This window comes from Rhipicephalus sanguineus, chromosome 5 (assembly GCF_013339695.2).
Source record: "Rhipicephalus sanguineus isolate Rsan-2018 chromosome 5, BIME_Rsan_1.4, whole genome shotgun sequence".
Taxonomy (NCBI): domain Eukaryota; kingdom Metazoa; phylum Arthropoda; class Arachnida; order Ixodida; family Ixodidae; genus Rhipicephalus; species Rhipicephalus sanguineus.
Window position 1 is genome coordinate 74,185,271 of NC_051180.1, and position 19,422 is coordinate 74,204,692.

General features: G+C 50.1%; 2 protein-coding genes across 2 annotated transcripts; both read right to left on the reverse strand.

Moving 5' to 3' along the window:
- Positions 1-6,193: 6,193 nt before the first annotated feature.
- On the reverse strand, positions 6,194-8,383 carry LOC125758743 (uncharacterized; the record flags this gene model as incomplete). Its single annotated transcript, XM_049416362.1, has 1 exon — positions 6,194-8,383. A coding segment is annotated over exon 1 (2,037 nt), but the record flags the coding sequence as incomplete, so codon positions are not given.
- Positions 8,384-10,107: 1,724 nt separating this feature from the next.
- On the reverse strand, positions 10,108-14,765 carry LOC119394718 (uncharacterized). The gene is made up of 3 exons (XM_037662029.2): positions 14,716-14,765; positions 10,637-11,636; positions 10,108-10,422 (listed from the first exon to the last, which is right to left on the reverse strand). Exons 1-3 carry the CDS (start codon positions 14,763-14,765, stop codon positions 10,108-10,110), a joined length of 1,365 nt encoding a protein of 454 aa, XP_037517957.2.
- Between the last annotated feature and the right edge of the window lie 4,657 nt (positions 14,766-19,422).

A 19,422-nucleotide genomic window follows, 5' to 3' on the forward strand; every position in this document is an offset into this window, starting at 1 on the left:
AAATATCGCTTCGCTAGTTCACGGAATTTCTGGCCTTAGCCGTTTCGCGTTCTGCTGTTTTCTAGCCACCTGTCAAACACGATTAGCTCGGAGCCTATGACTACAAACATGGCATCCTAATGCTCCTCCACCTGTACACCAAGAACATAGCTAGATGCTTAAGTCACGAAAAGGATATATATGCTGAAAAAAAAAAAACGGACGCGAACTTAGCAGGCTGTTCAGTTGAACCACGATTGATTTACATGTTGCGTTAATGAAGACCTCCAACCTCGGTCTTCTGCAGGGAAGATAATACGCTTAGTCACCTCCTCTCCTAAACTGCGAGGGGAGCCCTATTCTGGAAAGTTGAGGGGTGGAGAGGATATATGGTAAAGGAGAAAGTTCGAAAAAGTGTTGCTGTTGGATAATTTTTCATAAAGACAGAAGTAACTGTAACGGTATTTTCCGTTACAGTTACTGCGAAAAAAGTAACAGTGTTACATTTACAAGTTCCTCTAACTTAAAAGTAACTAGTTACAGTTACAAGTTACTGAAAAAAGTAACTAGTTACCGGTAACGCGTTACTAGTAACTAGTTACTGCCCAAGACTGGGCGTAACGCTTTAGGCTGGGTACACGTTCTTTGCAACAATGTGCGCTTGACTTGTATGCATCCAGTGGAACACCAAGGTAGTTCGGCGGCACACAGGACCATGCAATACCCTCGAAATCCGTTGGTTCATAAGCGCACGGGCCAAACCACAGTCCTAAACTTTTAGCGAAGTTCATTCGTGCACCAGAAATGGTTCCGAATTCCCGAATAGCGGACACCACTGTTTTTATACTGGAAATGTCTATACAAAAGAACGCCAGGTCATCCGTATACGCTAATACTTCCACCTCATTTCCCTAAGCACTGAAACCATAAACATTGCAAGATCGAATGACGCTTAAGCACAGTGGTTCCAAATAGAGGGCAAAAAGCAGTGGCGACAACGGACAGCCTTGCTTAACAGAAGAGTGAATCAACACAGGTTTTGACAGGTGGCCATTAACAATCAAACGAGTTGAACAATCACTGTAGCATAGTTTTATACCTTTGAATATAGTGGAACCAACGTTAGCATGTCCTAGAAGAGAAAAGAGAAAGGAATGACGAACCTGATCAAACGCCTTCGCTAAATCTACTTGTAATATTGTCAGTTAGTCATACGCGTGGGAAGAATGTTCCAATACTGTGCGGGCGATGTGTATGTTGGTTTGTATTGAACTACCTTTCAGGCCGCAAGTCTGGTGGACGCCAATAAGAATTGACATGGCAAATTGTAGTCTGTTTGATAGTATTTTTGCAAAAATTTTATAGCCAACGTTACACAGTGTAATCGGTCTGTAGCCGTCAACATGACGGAGCTTTTCTCTATTTCGGAATTAGGATGGTGTGGCTTCTTGTAAAAGATTGAGAAAGGGTCCCCATATTCAAACTCTGCGTAAAAATGTCCAGCAGTACCGGGCACAATAAGGATTTAAAGGTTTTGTAAAACTCGCCCGACATTCCGTCGGGTCCTGGCGTTTTCGACATCGATAACTGGTCAACAGCGAGTTCTATTTCTTTTAAAGTGATTGGCCCACTAACAGACTCACACTCTTTGTCACATAAAGGAATCACAAATGACAGAAACTGCGTTACGAGATCTTCAATCTGTTTTTCATAGGAATCTCTGAACAATGCTTTCTAATAAGCTTCAAATTCTGTCATGATTTCGCTTGTATTAGTTACCAATGAACCTTGTGAATATAAATCTGGTATAAATTTGCTTTTTGCGTTGCGGTATTCATCGAGTAAGGCTGGACGTGTGGGTTCCTCTGAATGCAAGGTACGAGTATTGCGTGATCGAACACGGGCACCTCTGTAGCGTAAGGTGTCGTACCTCTGGAGTGCGCATTTGACATTAGCGATTTCGTCTGTGTAACAACCAGGCGCCTCACATTCAAATTCATATAAGTTTTGAAGATTCTTTAGTAACATATTTTGTTCCAATCTTCTGTAAAAGCCCCTCACTGATCCAATTTCGATAGCTACTGTCCGAACTTCTTGTTTGAAAAATTCCCAAGAGGCAAACAAAGGCATGTCAGCCGACAAGCAACTCCTCAGGGCTACGCGCACGCGAGCAGTAAATTACTGATCACTCACAATTGAAGAGTTGACTTACCAGAGTGCCCACTGCGGTCTGAAATATGATCGAGTGTTATGACCAATCTGCCCCACAAAAATGCAGTGATCTGAGAACGAAATAGTTTCCGTTTTGCATGACAGGTCGCGAGAAATAAGAGGCGCTGGAACATATATGCGATCAATTCGAGTGTGAGTACTACCCTGTGCATGTGTATATGAGGGTAATCTATACAGTGTTCCTATGCCAACAAGTCCCGCGTTTTCAACTATCAGAGATAGCACTTCAGCACTCTTATCGCTGCGACTAAACCCAGTACGATCAGATGGACTGCAAACACAGTTGAAATCACCCATGAGCAGAATGTTACGGTCAGAATCTAGCAAAGTGGCCAAGCTTTCAAAGAAATTAGTGAGCCGCGGTGCATCATTGAAGGCATATACATTGATTAGGCGCCACGGCAAACCATACAACATAAAGTCGCATTCTATAAGCCACCCCTCTTCGTCAACATTATAAGCAACAGAAGAATAAGGTAAACTCTTCCCAAGAAACAAAAGGCAGCCCACCGATAGGCCTACAGCGTGCAAAACAATTACATCAAATACGAAGAGATATGGCCACAAGGCACTATCCGTATCCACTTCCCTCTCGATCTTCGTTTCTTGAACGGCGACGAAGTCAAGGTGATGGCTGAACAGCAACCGGCGGAGCTGCAACTGCTTCTGCTTGGATCGAAGTCCACATACTACGTTGATTGTTGCAAAAGTGAATTTCTGAGGCAGCGCCATGGTGTCTACACTTTTATCACAGCTGCATGCGCCGGTCTGGTGGGGAAGGGGCGCGCGAATGCTCCCCGTTACTACCACCAGGATTCCTTGATCTTGAACGTCTGCACTTTCCTGCATGTTTTGATGGTCTCTGACGTCGTGATTGTCTTGGGCCAACCGCTGAGTCACTTTCCTCACTCGTCTCGGGGTTTGGCGATGCAGGGCGCTTACTTATAGAAACAAAGGGCTGGGCAAAGATACTTTGAAATTGTATCGCGATACGATACAAGATACTCGGTAAGAAGTATTTGAGATACAGATACAAGATACTGCTACAATAATTGTATCCGATACGATACTTGGCAATTGTATCTTAAGATACTTCAATACATTCTCAAATTTGTTTTTATAGATCCATATAATGTAGCACCAAACGCCTATGCACGAAAAATGTCTACTTGCAAGTTTCTTAACTGTGACTTATGTTGTTTCATTTGAATGAAATGTCTGTTAGTATCTCAAAAGTTTTGCCCTTCTTGCTCAAAGTACATTAGTTTCCTTCCAAAACAACTTATTGGGGTTTGTTTTAGCTTTTTCACAGGACAACTCTCTGTACACTTCGCTGACAGCGGTTCTTGCTTGTCATATTTGCAACTGATGGGAGTCTTTGCTCAGCATGCCGACCAGCTAGCGGGTTGCCATATAATCACAATAACTTCATTAAGAAGCGTACACGCGACGGCGCAAATACCGGTGTAGACTTTTACCTTGTCCGCGAAATACCATTTGCGCAATGCCGGGTATCCTGACAGGTGTACAGCAGCAACAACGCTGGTAGCGACATTCTTATATTTCTTTTTTTTGGGGGGGGGGGGAGGCTGGGAGGATGCATGGTGTATACTAGTGGTTTGAGACCTTTCGCTAGCGGTCCGGCCCGCACATATGACCGTCTTCGTCCCATTTGTTTTTATTTTCTTAAATAAGTATGTACATGAGCTACATAGACATGACTGGTCTTAAGCATTCCTCTCGTGAGGACCCTGAAACACAACCGTGGAACAAAAACTCTATATATCAGAATCTTCGTCCAGATTTCACTCGTTGTGTACATCGGTATCGATGTTCCTCGAAAGCTGGCTCCCAATCCCCTTCAGAAATGACCAATACGTATATGAGTATGAGATATGACAAAGGCTTCCTTTCAAATGGCAACGTCATTTTGTTCAAACTGTCTCCGACCCCCGCTCCCACCATCTTCACTGTTTCAGCCCTTGAAACTAAATTTCGTGACTGCTGCGATTGACTGCTACGAATTTCGTGATAGCTACGATTACCTGGCGATTAGTAATATGAAAAAATGAGGCGATGCGAAGCCGGAGCACTTGCACGATCGCGTTCGGTTGGCGTTCGCTGGGCATGCTACCGACCTCGCGTCTTGCAACGCGAAGAGGAACGCTACGCGCGTCTTGTTTTCTCTCGAGCCTGGCCGTTAATTCTCACAGGGCGAGCGGGGAACGCGGTCGACAGGCGCGCGAGAGGGCGGCAGCGTAGGAGAGGAGAGAGAGGGGGAGGGTGCGCACATGCCCTGGTGCTCATCGCGGCGTTGCGCAGGAGAGGATTTCGGCATGTCTAGCCTGCGTTTCAAAGATTGGAGAGGGGAGAGGGGAAACGGGAGAGGAGGAGTGGAGAGGGAAAGTGGTGAGGGGGAAGTGGGAGAGGGGTAGTGGAGAGGAGGGGTGGAGAGGAGGAGTGGAGAGGAGGTGTGTGGAGAGGGTATGCGCATGCGCTGTAAGGGTGGTCACGCCGCACACCACCACCACCACCACCACCACCGGATTGAACTCCGCTATAAGATGCTTCACATCTAAAAATTTAGGAACGCCCAAAGCAGGAAAACAAATCTAAGTAAAATATAGAGGTGGTTGTGTATCAAACATTCACATTGAATGAGTACAGAAACACAATACAGACGGCGCCCTTAATAGCTATGAGCATGAAGTATCGTCAACTTACCTGTTGAGATAAGAGAAAATTCAGTGCCTATGAAGAATTGCCTGAAACGGCTCGTTCGGACGCTTATGAGTAAAATGGTGCATTCCGTATAACAGCGTTTCTGGAATCCCCTTCCTAACATCTTTAAGGTGGCTCCTAATAATTTCCGTTATTATAATGCAAACTCACTTTCGCTATTTTCCTAAGCGGTAAGCAGAATGTTTTGTACTGTATACTCAAGGCGCACCCACATAATTTTATATTTGTTTTCAAAATTGCCTTGGAAACATGTAAATGTGTAAAAAATAGCAGAAATAAAGCCGGCAGTTAAAAGAATAAAGCAGACATCTTATTTTGGGAGCGCGTTACAAAATATATACTGCAGTGACCAGACCGGAAAAATAATAGAGACCTAGGTAATGCATGGGATGCAAAGGGACAGCTAAGAAAGCACATGTGCTAATAATCAAATTATGATTTCCAACAATAATTGAACAAATGAGCACGAAGTGATAAATGCGGTAGGCCAAGTATTTTCTGTTAGGTAAACGCTTGCTCTATTAGATGTAGCATCAGTACCAGTGGTGCTAAAGTTGTTAGAATCTTACTTGCATATAAGTTAATTCATCGCATGCAAGTCAAACTTGCATCCACGAGATCCTTCACATCGCTATGTAAAATCTACGAGTCGCAAAGCAACCCCATTCCTGCACGCGTCACATTTCATCACGAATCAAGACACAAGACATTCTTCAATAAGGACACTATAGCAACATGAGAATTTGCGCGATAGACGCAACATGCAGTGGAGTACGCGGCGCAGGACCGTGGCTAAGAGCAAGTGTCACGGCACTGGCGCAAACTAAAAAAAAAACGAGAAAACAAAAGGTACGTGGGCTGGGCGTTCACGTCCGCGCGCTTGTCTTCCTCATCTTCTGCACTCACTGGAGGACTCTGGCGGAAAAATAAAGTTACGTCACGGCCTTTAGACTTATTCAGATGGCTTAGTGGCACCAGTACCAGCTTGAGAAGTGGAGCTTGGCCAGTGATTATTGTTTCGCACGCTTGTGTTGCGATAGAAGTATCTTGTATCTTAAGATACACGATACATTTTCGAATGTATCGGAAATACAGATAGTAGTAGTAGTAATAGACTTTTATTCAGCCAAATTCATAGGCCGAGCATTTCGACCGCCTGCGCGATCAGTCGACGCTGTTCTTCTTCCCCTTCGGCGCCGATCTAGTCGAGCCAGGTGGTGATGGAAAGGAAAGGGGGAGGATAAGAGCTGGATTGCTGAGCAGTTGGACAGTAGAAAAGGCAGTGTGGCAGGTCTGCATATGTAGATGGGCAATTGGGACAGCAGGGGTCCGATCTATATTTATAAAGAAAAAGGCGAGAGGGGGTGATCAGGCAGTTCATTTGGATGTGCCGTAGAATTCGAGCCTCTAGTAGAGTGAGCGATGGATGAGGAGGAGGGTAAAGACGCTTGTCGAGTCGGAGCTGTAGGTATACCTCCTTGATAGTATGGCGCAGCGAGATCTTCCCATCGTTCTTGACGGAGCTCCCACTGTCTCCCGAAGGTGTGGGCCAGGGGATGAACGGTGCCCGGTGCAATATATCACGGGCGAGCCGGTGAGCCAGCTCATTGCCGTCAATCCCCGAGTGCCCAGGAACCCAGCGTAGGAAAACAGGGGAAGGTTGCAGTGCATAGACAGCTTGCTCAACCTCCTGTTGGAGGTATGGGGGTAATGTGCGGTTCTGTATGTTACGGATGGCGGCGTAAGAGTCAGAGTATATCGTGTACTCGGGAAGTGAAGGGAGGGAAGAAAATGATTGTAAGGCATGGACAATGGAAAGGACCTCGAGCGAAAGTACATCGGGTGGGTGCAGGTATGGCCCGCTGGTGTGGGTTTCAGGTGTCGAAAGGTGTGCATGGTAGATAGCGTAGCCGCATGAACCCCGAGGAGCCACGAACGAGGCATCCGTATAGGCGACTCCCTGTGTAGAAAAAGGAGGGGAATGATGCTGCGCTGCCGCGTGACGACGGCCGGCGTGAAGAACGGGGGACATGTTGGACGGGAGAGGAAGGATACGAAGGTTGGGAGCAGGGGTGCACGCGGGAGAAGGCAAAGTGGCAACGGGAACTGGAATGTGAGGGATACCCGCTTGGGCCAATAGCCATTGGCCCTGACGGGTAAGAGAAAGACGCGCAATCTGAGAGTCGTGGTGGAGCGAAAGAAGAGAACGTAGTGGATGGAAGAGGCCAGTGGCAAAGAGCTTAGTGGTAGAGGTAGTGATAGGGAGATTGAGAGCTGCCTTGTAGAGGCCTAACAGAGCTCTTTCGAGGGTGTTAAGTTGGGTTTGGGTAAATTGAACGTAAGGTATAAAGTACAGGAACTTGTTGAGGGCGAGCGCATGGGCAACACGGCACGCATGAGCCTCGTGGAGACCCGACTGCCGAGTGACAACGCGTCGCAGGAGGTGAGTTACCGAGTGGCAGGTCCTGACAGCGTGATGGAGGGCCTGCGCGTTCTTGGCCGCATGCAAAGGGAAGCCAAGAACTTTGCATTGTTGAACGGTAGGAATGGGAGAGCCAGAAAGATGCAGGGAGATGAGATCATTGTGGGAGCGCTGGTAAGCGGAGCGATTGAGTAAAAGCAGCTCAGATTTCTCTGGAGCAGGAGACAGGCCAGCAGTGGATAGAAAGGAAGCGATAAGATCTAGGCCACGCTGTAAAGTATCCTGCACTTGTCCGGGAGATCCAGACGTACACCAGAGAGTGATGTCGTCGGCATAAAAAATATGATGGAGGTCAAGAATTTCGGATAGTTGGGAGGCAAGAGGGGCCATAGCCATATTGAATAGGGTAGGAGATAGTACGGCACCTTGAGGAGTGCCGCGAGTGAGGGAGTGCGGGTTGGACAGATGAGTATCGACTCTAAAGCGAGCTACTCGATTAGAAAGGAAGGACCGAATGTAAGAATACATGCGGGAACCACATGAAAGGGAGGAGAGCTGAGCCAATATGTGGTCGTGGCAAACACCATCGAATGCCTTACGGACATCAACGGTTACAAGAGCATGAATCTGATTGCGAGAAGGTGAGAGAAATGTGTGCTGGAGGACGAGGAACATGTCCTGCGCACAGACGCGACGTCGGAAGCCGATAAGAGAATGGGGGAAGAACTCTCGCGCCTCAATAAAATCAGACAGGCGAGTCAGGGCCATTCGCTCAAAGGTCTTGCCTACGCACGACATCAAAGAGATAGGGCGAAGGTTAGAGAGGGATGGAGGCTTGCCCGGCTTCGGAATCATGCAAATGAGAGAGGATGTCCAAGAGCTCGGAAGACAGCCGCTGTCCCATGCTTCGTTGAATGTTTTTAAGAGGAATTCTTTAGCGTTGTCGGGAAGATTGCGGAGTGTATTATATGTTATCTCATCCTCGCCGGGAGCCGAGCGATTAGAATGAGTTGCCAGGGCAGCCTCAAGCTCCCTGAGGGTGAATGGGCGGTCTAGGTCTGGGTTAGTATCGCCACAGTAATCTGGGTAGGAAGGTGTTAAGGGAGGCGGGAGATACAGCGAGGTTAAATTGTCAGACGGAGTCCCGTGAGTAAGCGCTTTAGCTAGGGTGGGAGCAAGGGCAGGCTTAGTACCTAATAGAGATCTAAAGAGAGACCATGTGGATCGCGAGTGCAAGGCGGAGTCGAGGCTGTCACACAGCGCGTTCCAACGAGAGTGCTCGAGGGATGCGCCGTAAGCCACGATTTCAGCACGCAGAGCATCAATGCGGGAGGAGAGTTGGACGTTATGCGGCTGGGAGCGAAAAGAGCGTTGTAAACGTTTATGACGACGCCATAAACGGAGAAAGTAAGGATCAGGGTCAGGAATAGGGTGTCGAAAGCGAGCGCGACGGCTGCTGGATGCCAGTGCTGCGGAGATCCGCGATGTCCAGTCGTCGTAACTTTCATATGAGTCAGAAAGGAGATTATTGCGGAATGCCTCCCAGTCAGTGTGAACTACTTGGCGTGTCCGAGTCATGTGGGAAATGGAAGTGGTGATGTGTATGAGAAAGTGGTCACTGAAAAAGTTTTCGGCTGACACCTGCCAATGAAAAGGAAGGGAACCCCGAGAGAAAGTGAGGTCGGGTGTAGTGAAGCGCTGTGAGGCAGTGCCCGCTCGAGTAGGGGTGTCAGGAGTGTTAAGAAGGGTGAGGTGACGTTCCTGGGCAAGACAGTGCAGAAGGCGGCCTGGTTTGAGTGTCTGGGGGTAACCCCAGAGCCTGTGAGGAGCACTGAAATCACCCCCAAGGAGGATATGGGTAGTCAAAGGAAGAGAGTGGAGGAATTTGCCAAGGGCATTGAACAAAGAAGATGTGGCAGGGGGATTGTAAAAAGACATAAGGGTGAGAGAGATGCGAGAAGAGGGTTGGTAATAGACCACACCAACTAAATATTTAAGGAGAGTGGAGGGGATGTCAAGTGGTTCGACGGGAACGTCGGTGCGTACATAAATGGACGCAAGTGGCGTGCCCGTCGTAGCATGGTAGGCACGGTAGCCCGGGAGGGTGCGGGCCGTCCGAGTCTCCTGGAGAAGAAGAAAATGGGGCAGGAAAGGGCGGGTGAGGATATATTGGTGGAGAGGGGTCCTATTATGGCGAAAGTTGCGGCAGTTCCACTGCAAAATCTCGAGGTCCTTTTCACGCGCCATCTAAGTCATTGCAGTGGCGGAGGCGCTTGTGCGACCGCGTTCCTTCTTTTTTGCCGGGGGGAGCGAGTCTTGTAGGGAGTTGAGCATAGAAGCGAAGGATTCCAATTGCTTGGATTGGGTTTCGAGGGCAGAAAGAATCCGGACAATCGAGGTTTCCAGTTGAACCAAGCGAGTGTGGTGTGCAGTGGTGGTGGTTTCGACCATGTCAGCCAGTTTGGCTACATGGAAGTCGGAGGTCGGGGCAGTGAGCGTGGCGAGTTGCTTATTCATCAACTCCGCGAGTTCGGAGGTAAGAGAAGAGGTAGTGGTTTCTAGGGTCTGCGTCAAAGCGTGGATTTTCTGCTGTAACTCATCTGAGACGCGCTGTTGCTCGCGCTGGTTGCGTTCCAGCATTGCGAGCCGGAGATCGAAGGAACGGCTCTCGTTACCCATGGATGGTGAGGGTGTGTTGTTAGAGGAAGGTGGGTAAACCTGTGACGCGCCTTTCACTTTAGCGGCGTAGGATCCCGGGGTGGATGTTGCGGGGGGTGAACGGAATTCATGCGTCGAAGAGGAGGGCGGGCATGGCTGGGTGGTTCGGCGCAAGGCTGTGCGACGGAGAAAAGCGGCTTTGGCACACTCCCGCTGCTTAGCAAGGAGGAAAGGGCAGGTGGAGTCGAGAGATGAATGAGTATTGACTTGGCAATGGATACACCAGGGTTGGGCACAAACGTGAGCAGCAGGATCTGCGGGCAGAATCGCTGCACAGCGGCGGCACTTGGCCGCAACGCTGTGCTGAGGGCATTGGTGAGCACGGTGCCCTATAGCAAGGCACCGGGTACAAGTAGGGGGCTTAGGTTTATGTGGGCGACATCGGAAAGAGACGCGTTTAAAATATACAAAGCGAGGGATGACGGTTCCAGCAAATGTTATGAGAACGGATTCAGTAGAGCCCATCATACGTGCAGCGAGTATGTCAGTAGTGAAAGATTCGAGGTCATGCAAGAGCTGAGCTGATGTGAAATGACCACAGACGTTGTGTATGACGCCGAGGCATGAGATGGGAGGATTGGGTGCATATGGCTTGATGGTGATCGGCTTACCGTTAAGTTCCATATTCGTAAGAGAGAGGAGGAGGTGGGCAGTGAGAGGGGAGTGTGTTTTCAGGAACACAAGGCTCTGAGCTGGTTTGGCCTGAAGGGTGACTTCCGCGCTGGTCTTGGGCGAGAGGTTTGCGGCGGCGATGATGGAAGCAAGCAAGTCGTATAGAGGTAGTTTGGGCGTGAGTGTCCCGGGTGGAAGTTGGATACCGACGGTGATGAGCTCGGTGCGAGGTCGGGCGGTCGAAGCAGGTTTCCGGTTGGCCCTCACGGTGTTCCAGCTGCCTTCAGGGTATGAGGTATTATCTTCGTTTCCTTGGGATGCCGCGAAGTCCATTTCTGTCGAAGAGTCGTCGGCCGCAATAGTGGAGGGCAAAACTGTGGGGACGAGAGGAACGCCGCTCTTCAAAACGGACTTGTCGGCACACAGAGAATTTTCTTTGAGTATTCCAGGCGAAGATCCGGTGGGAACAGCATCATGCGCGGCCGACTGCGACGCCGACGCAGTATTGACGCTCTTGGGATCCGGAGGTAGCGTGGTTGAGCTGGGAGTCTCAATGACGCTTCCAGCGTTGCACGTTGCTGGAGCGTGCACGCTGTTGGGGAACGCTGCCGGTTGATCGACGGTTGTCGGCGTGGGCCTGCTGACGTTGCCAGACAATGACAGCGTAGGTACGGCAGCGGCAGTGGCACAACAGGAGGCTGGGCTTACCGGTGGGGCATCATTTGTTGTCGGTGGTACCGAGGGCTCGGCGAGACGCTGCATTACGGAGGTGCAGGCGCGGCGCGTTAGGGTTAGCGCGGCGCCGCGCCGCTTCGGATTTCTGAAGGGGCCTGGAGGGCCAGCCTGGGGTCGGATCGGTACTCGTATGGTGTCCACGTGTCGTGGATGCCTACTAGAAGGAATAGTGAGCTTGTCCAGAGCCGGGCGGGCCCTGTACCGGGCCAGGAACACGTGAGAACAGAGCACGGTATGCAGCCAGCCAGACAAAGCGGCGCCACCTAGCGGCCGTCATACAGATACAGATACTCGTCCATGGCCTCCGAGATTAGCCGGCGGCGCGCCGTTGCTACGGCCGTCCCATTCGGCGCGTTGCCCAGCGGAGAAGCGTAATTTTGTCGCCTCCTGAAGGCGCCGCGAGATGGCGATGTTTCCCCAAGGCTCGTGCGGCGCTCGTTTGGCTCGTCTGCTTGGCACAGCGTGCGATTTCAGTCACAACATCAACCGTGTTGGCACGTAGCACGCAGTAAACGTGCATCTACGCCTTGCTGCAGCTACAAAGAAGTTCAGGTACGTTATTAAAAAGTTACTCCTTGCTTTTGCATGCAACTTTAGTGGCCGTTAAACAGCCGATTTGGGCAACAGAGGCTGCTACCGCGGAATATTTCATCTAGGTTGAATGCAAGCTTGCCGAACGGCGTTTTCCAAGTTGTCGCGAAATATGACAACACGTAGGTATGCATTTTAGATGCGAAGCATCTTATAGCGGAGTTCAATTCGGTGGTGGTGGTGGTGGTGGTGGTGTGCGGCGTGACCACCCTTACTGCGCATGCGCATACCCTCTCCACACGCCTCCTCTCCACTCACCATCTCCCCTTTCCCTCTCTACTCACCCTGTCCTCTTCCCCCTGTCCCCTTTCCTCTCCCCTCCCCTACCCCTCTCCACTTCCCCTCTCCACCCTTCCTCTGAAACCCGGGCTAGACATGCCGAAATTCTCTCCTGCACAACGCCGCGATGAGCGCCAGCGCATGCGCGTCCCCTCCCCCTCTCTCTCCTCTCTTACGCTGCGCCCTCTCGCACGCCTGTCGACCGCGTTCCCCGCTCGCCCTGTGAGAATTAACGGCCAGGCTAGAGGGAGGGCAAGACGCGCGTAGCGTTCCCCTTCGCGTTCCACGACGCGAGGTCGGTAGCATGCCCAACGAGCGCCAACTGAACGCGATCGTGCAAGTGCTCCGGCTTCGCATCGCCTCATCGTCCCCTTTAGAGGGAAATGGTGTAATTTTTAAAATCATTTCCACGAACTACGAAAGTACTGGGGCAGCTACATTACAGCATAACTCTCTTTTGCTCAAACACCATAAGTGCTAGTATGCTACCGCTCTAGAAGACATAGTTTGTCTCTCGCACTTCAAGCGAAATTCTTGCGGCGGAGATGTTGGAGTATATAGCTTAACACCCAAAATTTGAACATTTTGAGGGACTGCAGGTAATTTGCTATATGCTCAAAAAATGTTTGTACATGCTGTCTACAAATTGCTGCTCACCTTTATTATGTGTTACTGCGAAGGGCAGCTTTTTTTTTGCTTTCACAAATGGTTATGCATTGCAAAATGTCTTATTTCATATACTAACATAGGTATGTTATTTTTCAGTGAAGCGGCCACCATCAACCATAGTAGGGTTCGTGGCGAGAGCAGTTGAGGAACGGAAAATATGCAGCTTCTGCCCTTCTCTCCACTAGTCAGATAAGTCCGGCCCGGCGCTGAGGGGGCTTATTAGCCTGCAATAAAGGGGAGGGCTAAATTTCCCAAAGCCGGAATTTTTCACTGTCGTTGTGACCGTTAAGAACGCTGTTGACATAGCCCTGCCGCATATAAAAATTACACCATCTCCCGCTAAAGGGGACCATGAGGCGATGCGAAGCCAGAGCACTTGCACGAGCGCGTTTCGTTGGCGTTCGTTGGGCATGCTACCGACCTCGCGTCGTGGAACGCGAAGAGGGACGCTACGCGCGTCGTATCTTTCATCTAGCGCGGCCGTTAATTCTCACAGGGCGAGCGGGGAACGTGGTCGACAGGCGTGCGAGAGGGGGCAGCGTAGGAGAGGAGGGAGAAGGGGAGGGGACGCGCATGCGCTCGAGCTCATCGCGGCGTTGCGCAGGAGAGAATTTCGGCATCTCTAGCCCGCGTTTCACTGAAAGAGTGGAAAGGGGGAGGGGAGAGGGAAAGTGGAGAGAGGAAGGGGAGAGGAAAAGTGGAGAGGGGAGGGGAGAGGGAAAGTGGCGAGGGAAAGTGGAAAAGGAAAGTGGAAAGGGAATGTGGAGAGGAGAAGGGGAGAGGGTGAGTGGAGAGGAGGTGTGTGGAGAGGGTATGCGCATGCGCAGTAAGGGTGGTCACGCCGCACACCACCACCACCACCACCACCACCGGATTGAGCTCCGCCTTAAGATACTTCGCATCTAAAAAAGAGCAACGTGCGTCAACAGCTGGCTAAACTGCTGCTCCCTCGACTCGAGAAATGCACCATTTTCATTTGTCCATCAATGATGACCACGCGACGAGCACAGTATCTGTTGTGTTTGATAAGTTCATAAGGCCGCTATTAACTCACGCGGGCGGCACCGTGACTGCTCGAGCAGCCTACCGCAGAAAGCTTGCTTGCAAGTCACTTCACAGAAAAGTGCTCAGAGTTTCAGTTGTGTTTGTTTTTGTATATGCTGAAAATCAAAGCTCTGGCTCTTGTGTTTGTAAATAAAGTGTCTTGTATCCTCGAGTGATTTCCTCTGCCCCCCACCCCCTCCCCCATCCAGGCTGTGGCTTTGGTGCGTCAAACACCTTTCTTGCTTGTCCAGCACGTACACTAAAGAGGTTACTACGTTCACCTCAATTCCATACATAATGTCAAAAACCTTATGCATTGCAGGCTGTTATGCACAGCTCTACCCAGAACACTGTATTAAGGTCGCCTCATGTCCCTCACTCACCGGTCGCCTCACAGTACAACACGCGAGGCGACCGATCACCGCTCGTGTCTATTCCGTGTGTGTGTTTTTTGCTACAGACCGTCCCCGAGAGAAAATTACCAGCGCGTAGCAAAACGTAACGTATGGCATCAGCGAACGGTCTTGTGGCGATGTGCCTCTCCCCGCAGTCCTAAGTATGCGTCAGAATTGAAGAGACAATAGCACCAGTAAGCGACATTTTTCCTTTAGTCGGCGCATGTGTGGGTTGCAATTTTCTATTACGCGTCGCACAGAGGCTGCGATTGCCGAGCTTTCGCCCTCCGCGCGGGCCTGCGTCGGGGCATGGCCTCGGCGCTCCGCCGGCTAATCTCGGAGGCCATGGTTGGGGGAAGCGGGCCATGGGGAGCGCGCGCCGCGGTGCGGCGGCGGGAGTCGTTAACCCGCTTTCTCCGATTACGCGCTCTGCGTGCGAATGGAACGGCCGTAGCAACGGCGCGCCGCCGGCTAATCTCGGAGGCCATGACTCGTCTTTCGAGGCGTATCGCGATACAGATACAAGATACCCGTAGAGTATCTAAGATAGTATCTAAGATACATGTATCTTCGATACTGCCCAGCACTGAGAAACGTCGCACATCAGCACTAGTTAGCTTCTCACGTGGCGTTTCTACATCAGCATTACTGCCGCGGCTTTCCATTTGTGTCAAGATTGACCCATGTGCAGGTACCGCTTCTTTCTCTCCGCTGTCTGTCACATCTACAGTGTTTGACGCTTGTTTAGATTTCTCCGCCCCAGCACAGTCGCTAGCTGCGTCCTTGTCAACAGCACAGGGCTCAGCGACCACAGCACGTGGAAGATCTCCCGTTGCATCGAGGACTTGCGTAGCGTCCATGATATGTTCTTTAAACGCATCTTCAGGTGGTCGCATGCGATATCGTAATTTAGTGGCATACGCAGTGATGCTACCGAGGACTTCTGATTTGGAGCAATTTTTGAAGCAGCAAAATTACCGTTTTGGAGCACTTTGGAGCAGCAAAATTTTCATCTTGGAGCACTTTGGAGCAGATAATTTTGCATCTGGGAGCACTTTGGAGCAGCGAATTTTACATCCTGGAGTGCAATACAGAAGCATATTGCATTAACATTCAAGCACCTGAGTATTATTATGGGGCTCTTATGAAGGCTAGAAATATTTCGATTCATTGCTAATCTCATAGAAAAAATCATCTCAGGAGCATAGGCGTGCGCACAGGGGGGCAGGGGGGGGCGGCCGCCGCCCTCCCCAATCACCTAAGATCGGGGGGGGGGCAAAATCTGCCCCGCACATTGACCCTTGCGATAGCAATTATATGGACACTCTTGGCGGATTTTTGCCGTCGCCGTTACCGTAATTTTCCGTATAAAGTCCAAATTAATAACATGACCACGCGCTTTCTAGCCGCGGGTAAAAGCTAGCGAGCGCAGGCGACGAACGCGGGTGAAGCGGAGATTAAACTAGCCGGCCGTCTGTCTCCACCGCACGGACAGCGCGTGAGATAACATCGTCCCGTGTGCGGGCCTGCCGTCGATTGCTCATCAAACAGAGAGAAAACGCCCCGCCCGTCTTTCGTAAGGAGCATGAAGGGACTCCAGGGGAGCGGCAGGGGGGGGGGGGCATCTTTCGAAGGGCACAGTCGCTTGCGCGCGCGCTATCTCGAGCAGGGGCGTAGCCAAAGGGGGGGGGGTTGGGGGGGTTCAACCCCCCCCCAAAATTTTCAGTTTTGCTTGCGTATATATGCACGCACACATACAAACGCACGCACGAACATACACAAAGTATGGTTGAACCCCCCCCCCCCGAAAAAAATTTCTGGCTACGCCCCTGATCTCGAGGCATCAGGAGACGGCTCGTAAACTTTCTGTGCTCTCAACGCTTACTTCGCGTTTAGAGAACTCAGAGCAAGAAAACGCTTCGGTTCCTGGAGGGGCCATATTCCTTTAAACCAGCGTTTTGTTGAGTTACGCGATATCGGATCCAAAAGAGTTAGCTGCTTGTCTTACTTCGTTTCACAATACAATTTTTTGGTATCGCATTCATTGCTTCGCTCTTAAGCGAAACTGAGTTTTTTTTAACCATTAGCTATTGACCCCCGAAAGCGAGGGGCGGACGTGTAACATGGCGTAGCCGCTTCACTGTGGGCCGTCAGCGACGGGCCCGCTACTGACAGCTGCGCATTTGCGGCTGCTCCGACCAGGAGATATGATTTTAATAATGAGATGATATTTTTAAAAAAGCAAGCAAAAAATTCGAATTGGAACCCTAGCACGTGAGCTCGAAAGGGCAGGGCCTTTTAGGGGCTATTTACCGCAGAGTGATTACAAACTCGGACGTGCTGGCGGAAGGAATTACGAAAAAGCTGTTCTGGATGAAGATCCATGGATAAAGTATATCTGAGGAAAAGTGTCAACGCGTTTCCACCGTTCGCGTGCTCTTCCATAAACGCGAAGCAAGGAAAACTCGATATTGTCCCATATATCTACTGCGAGCGATCCCGGATTTCATTCCGCGATGTACGGAAACAGAAGTGACAGACATTTTAGCGGCACTCATGTAGTTATTACTGAATATTGCTTTCCTTACGGTGCCGTGCGACGCTTGAAACGAGCTATCAGCAGCGTTTCTGGAACAGACGACTTCCGCCGATGAATCGCCGTCGCACTTTCTCGCTACCGATAGGCCTAGACGTCATGAGCCTCTGCGGAGAGCGCATTTTGCTGTCGAGCCGACTTGCAGAACAGAAGCTGCGTCGGCACCGTGCATGGCATCGTGGCTTACTCGGAACGCACGCGCGAGCGCTATTTATTCAGCGGAATAATTCTTGGTCCATGATTGCGACTTTATTGGCAGCCCCAAGATCGAGCTGCACATGTTCTGACGCGCCGGCGGTGCAATTGCCGGTGATAGACGCCCCCAAACCCGAGACTTTGGCGCAGTTTGGCGCAAATTTCGTCGATATTATCAGGATGGCGCAGTAAATACAATTTGGCGCACTTTGGCGCAGTTGGCGCAGGAGTGGAATCACTGCATACGTCGCCACACATTCTTCAGCCGTATGTCCAAACCGCCGACAATCATCGCAGCGTGGTGTCCTGCAGTGTCGACGAATATGTCCTACTTTGTTGCAACGAGGGCATAAAGGTGGCCTGCCGGGAATCAGCACTAGGCTTTGTAGACCACACACTGAGAGTAGATGCGGGATGTCGGAGACACGGACTCCGTCACCAAGTGCCAGTACAACGTCTCGGTTAAGGGTCTTTATCTGTTCCATTTCTGACACCCTCCAAGTTTCCGTTGAAATTGACTTGATCTTTCCGAATGGTTGAAAGGCTTCGTGTACCTAAATATCTTCCAGGCGCTCAGGGCGCCATAACAGCTTCATTTTAACCTCCGTAGGTTCAGGGTCTATCACAACGCATCTTCGTCCTCGAACAAAGAATTCACCACAAGTTACTATCTTGATTTTAGATACGCAATCCTGCAAGTCACCATCCGGACATCTGACATTTGAAACTGTCCAATCGAGGTTATGTCAACAAGGTCTATGATATTTCGGAGGGCATCTCGAAAGACCTGCGCTCGGTATGGGCGGCCAGCAACGTCTTCATGCAGGAAAACGGAGTCAGTGACAAGCTTACCAGTAAGAAGATGGGGCAGGACGATACGGTAGTCATTACTACTGGTAGAAACCTGGGCAGTACCTCGGCTTGAAGCTGATTGATCCTTTGTAGCGGAGAACATCAAAAACACAACCGTTCCGAACGGCGTCTTTGTTCATGCCGGTGCTTGAAGATGCTTCGCAAAAAGGCCCTATACAGGCTTCATGTCGGGAAGGAACCACATTAACATGTGTAATGTAGCGTGGTAGAAGATTAAAATGACAACCAGGCGTCACACAACACGAATTATGCAACCAGGTGTCACTCAATGCGACCTACGCAACGAGTGGTTTGTTGGTTGGTCGGTAGATCCTCAACTGCTTGGCGCAACCCACCGTGGGGGATCTGCCATGAAACGGGTGGTACCTTATTTTAGAAATAAAATTGTTTTAAAATCCGAATATGTTTAGGAATGGATGGTATAAAAATAAATTCACTGGTCCAATCCGGATTTTCAAAAAAAAAAGAAACCAATAGGTTGAAACAATGAAATTGCACATAAACTTAACATTCTATTCTTTTTGTTTCCCGTAAAAAATCGCACACGGCTTCGCAAACGTTCCTGTGGCTAAAGCCCATTTCAGTTGCACCAAAGGAAAGAACCACCGGAAGGGATAAACTTAAGCCCATTCTTCAAAGAGGTTGTTCTAGCAATCGTTTTCTTTGATTTGTGAGCAATCTGCATGTTAAAAAGAAATGATGCAGAGATTCATTCTCGTTGCAGTGGAGGCATAAGGGTGACTGTACCAGACCCGACCTGTGTAGGTAAAAGTTCAGAGGGGGAACTCGACATCGTATCCTGGTAATTGATATTTCTGCCCTTCTAGTGCAGCACCAACGATTTTTCCATGGATATTTAGGGTGGAGAAACTCAGATGTTGCCAAAGCCGATTTGGCAAAGGTATCCGACGTGGCAAACTTTTCAAATCGTGCCGCTGTTGCGTTTGCGCACCGCTCACCGCCTATCAGCCGGCGCCCAAGTCTGGCTCTTCTGTTCCGGACGATAATCTGCTATCGCGCATGTGCGTTGATATGTTCTCCCTCGCCCTTCGATCACGGCGTTCCTTTATAAAGGACTGCGGATCACGCCATGGGCGCTTCTTTTTGTACATCTTCTTTCGGCAAGCATGCCGCATTAAAAGTACGTTCTTCCTTCTCGAGGCGTCTTCTTCTCCCGGCTTGGAGCCCAACTCGGCCAAACGTAACACCGCTGAGACAAACGCCAACGTCGGCAATATAGAGATTATGGGACCATTATGTGATGCCACCGCAAGCGCATCTGCATATTCATTGAGGGTTAAACCCTTGTGACCTGGTACCCACACTAAGCGAATAAGACG

Coding starts and splice junctions, on each gene's coding strand:
- LOC119394718 (XM_037662029.2), bottom strand. CDS start 14,765: ATGGCCTCCGAGATTAGCCGGCGGAGCGCCGAGGCCATGCCCCGACGC. Junction 11,637..14,715: donor GAGGCCATGCCCCGACGCAG/GCCCGCGCGGAG, acceptor GGCCCGGTACAG/GGCCCGCCCGGCTCTGGACA. Junction 10,423..10,636: donor GCCTCGGCGTCATACACAAC/GTCTGTGGTCAT, acceptor GCCTTGCTATAG/GGCACCGTGCTCACCAATGC.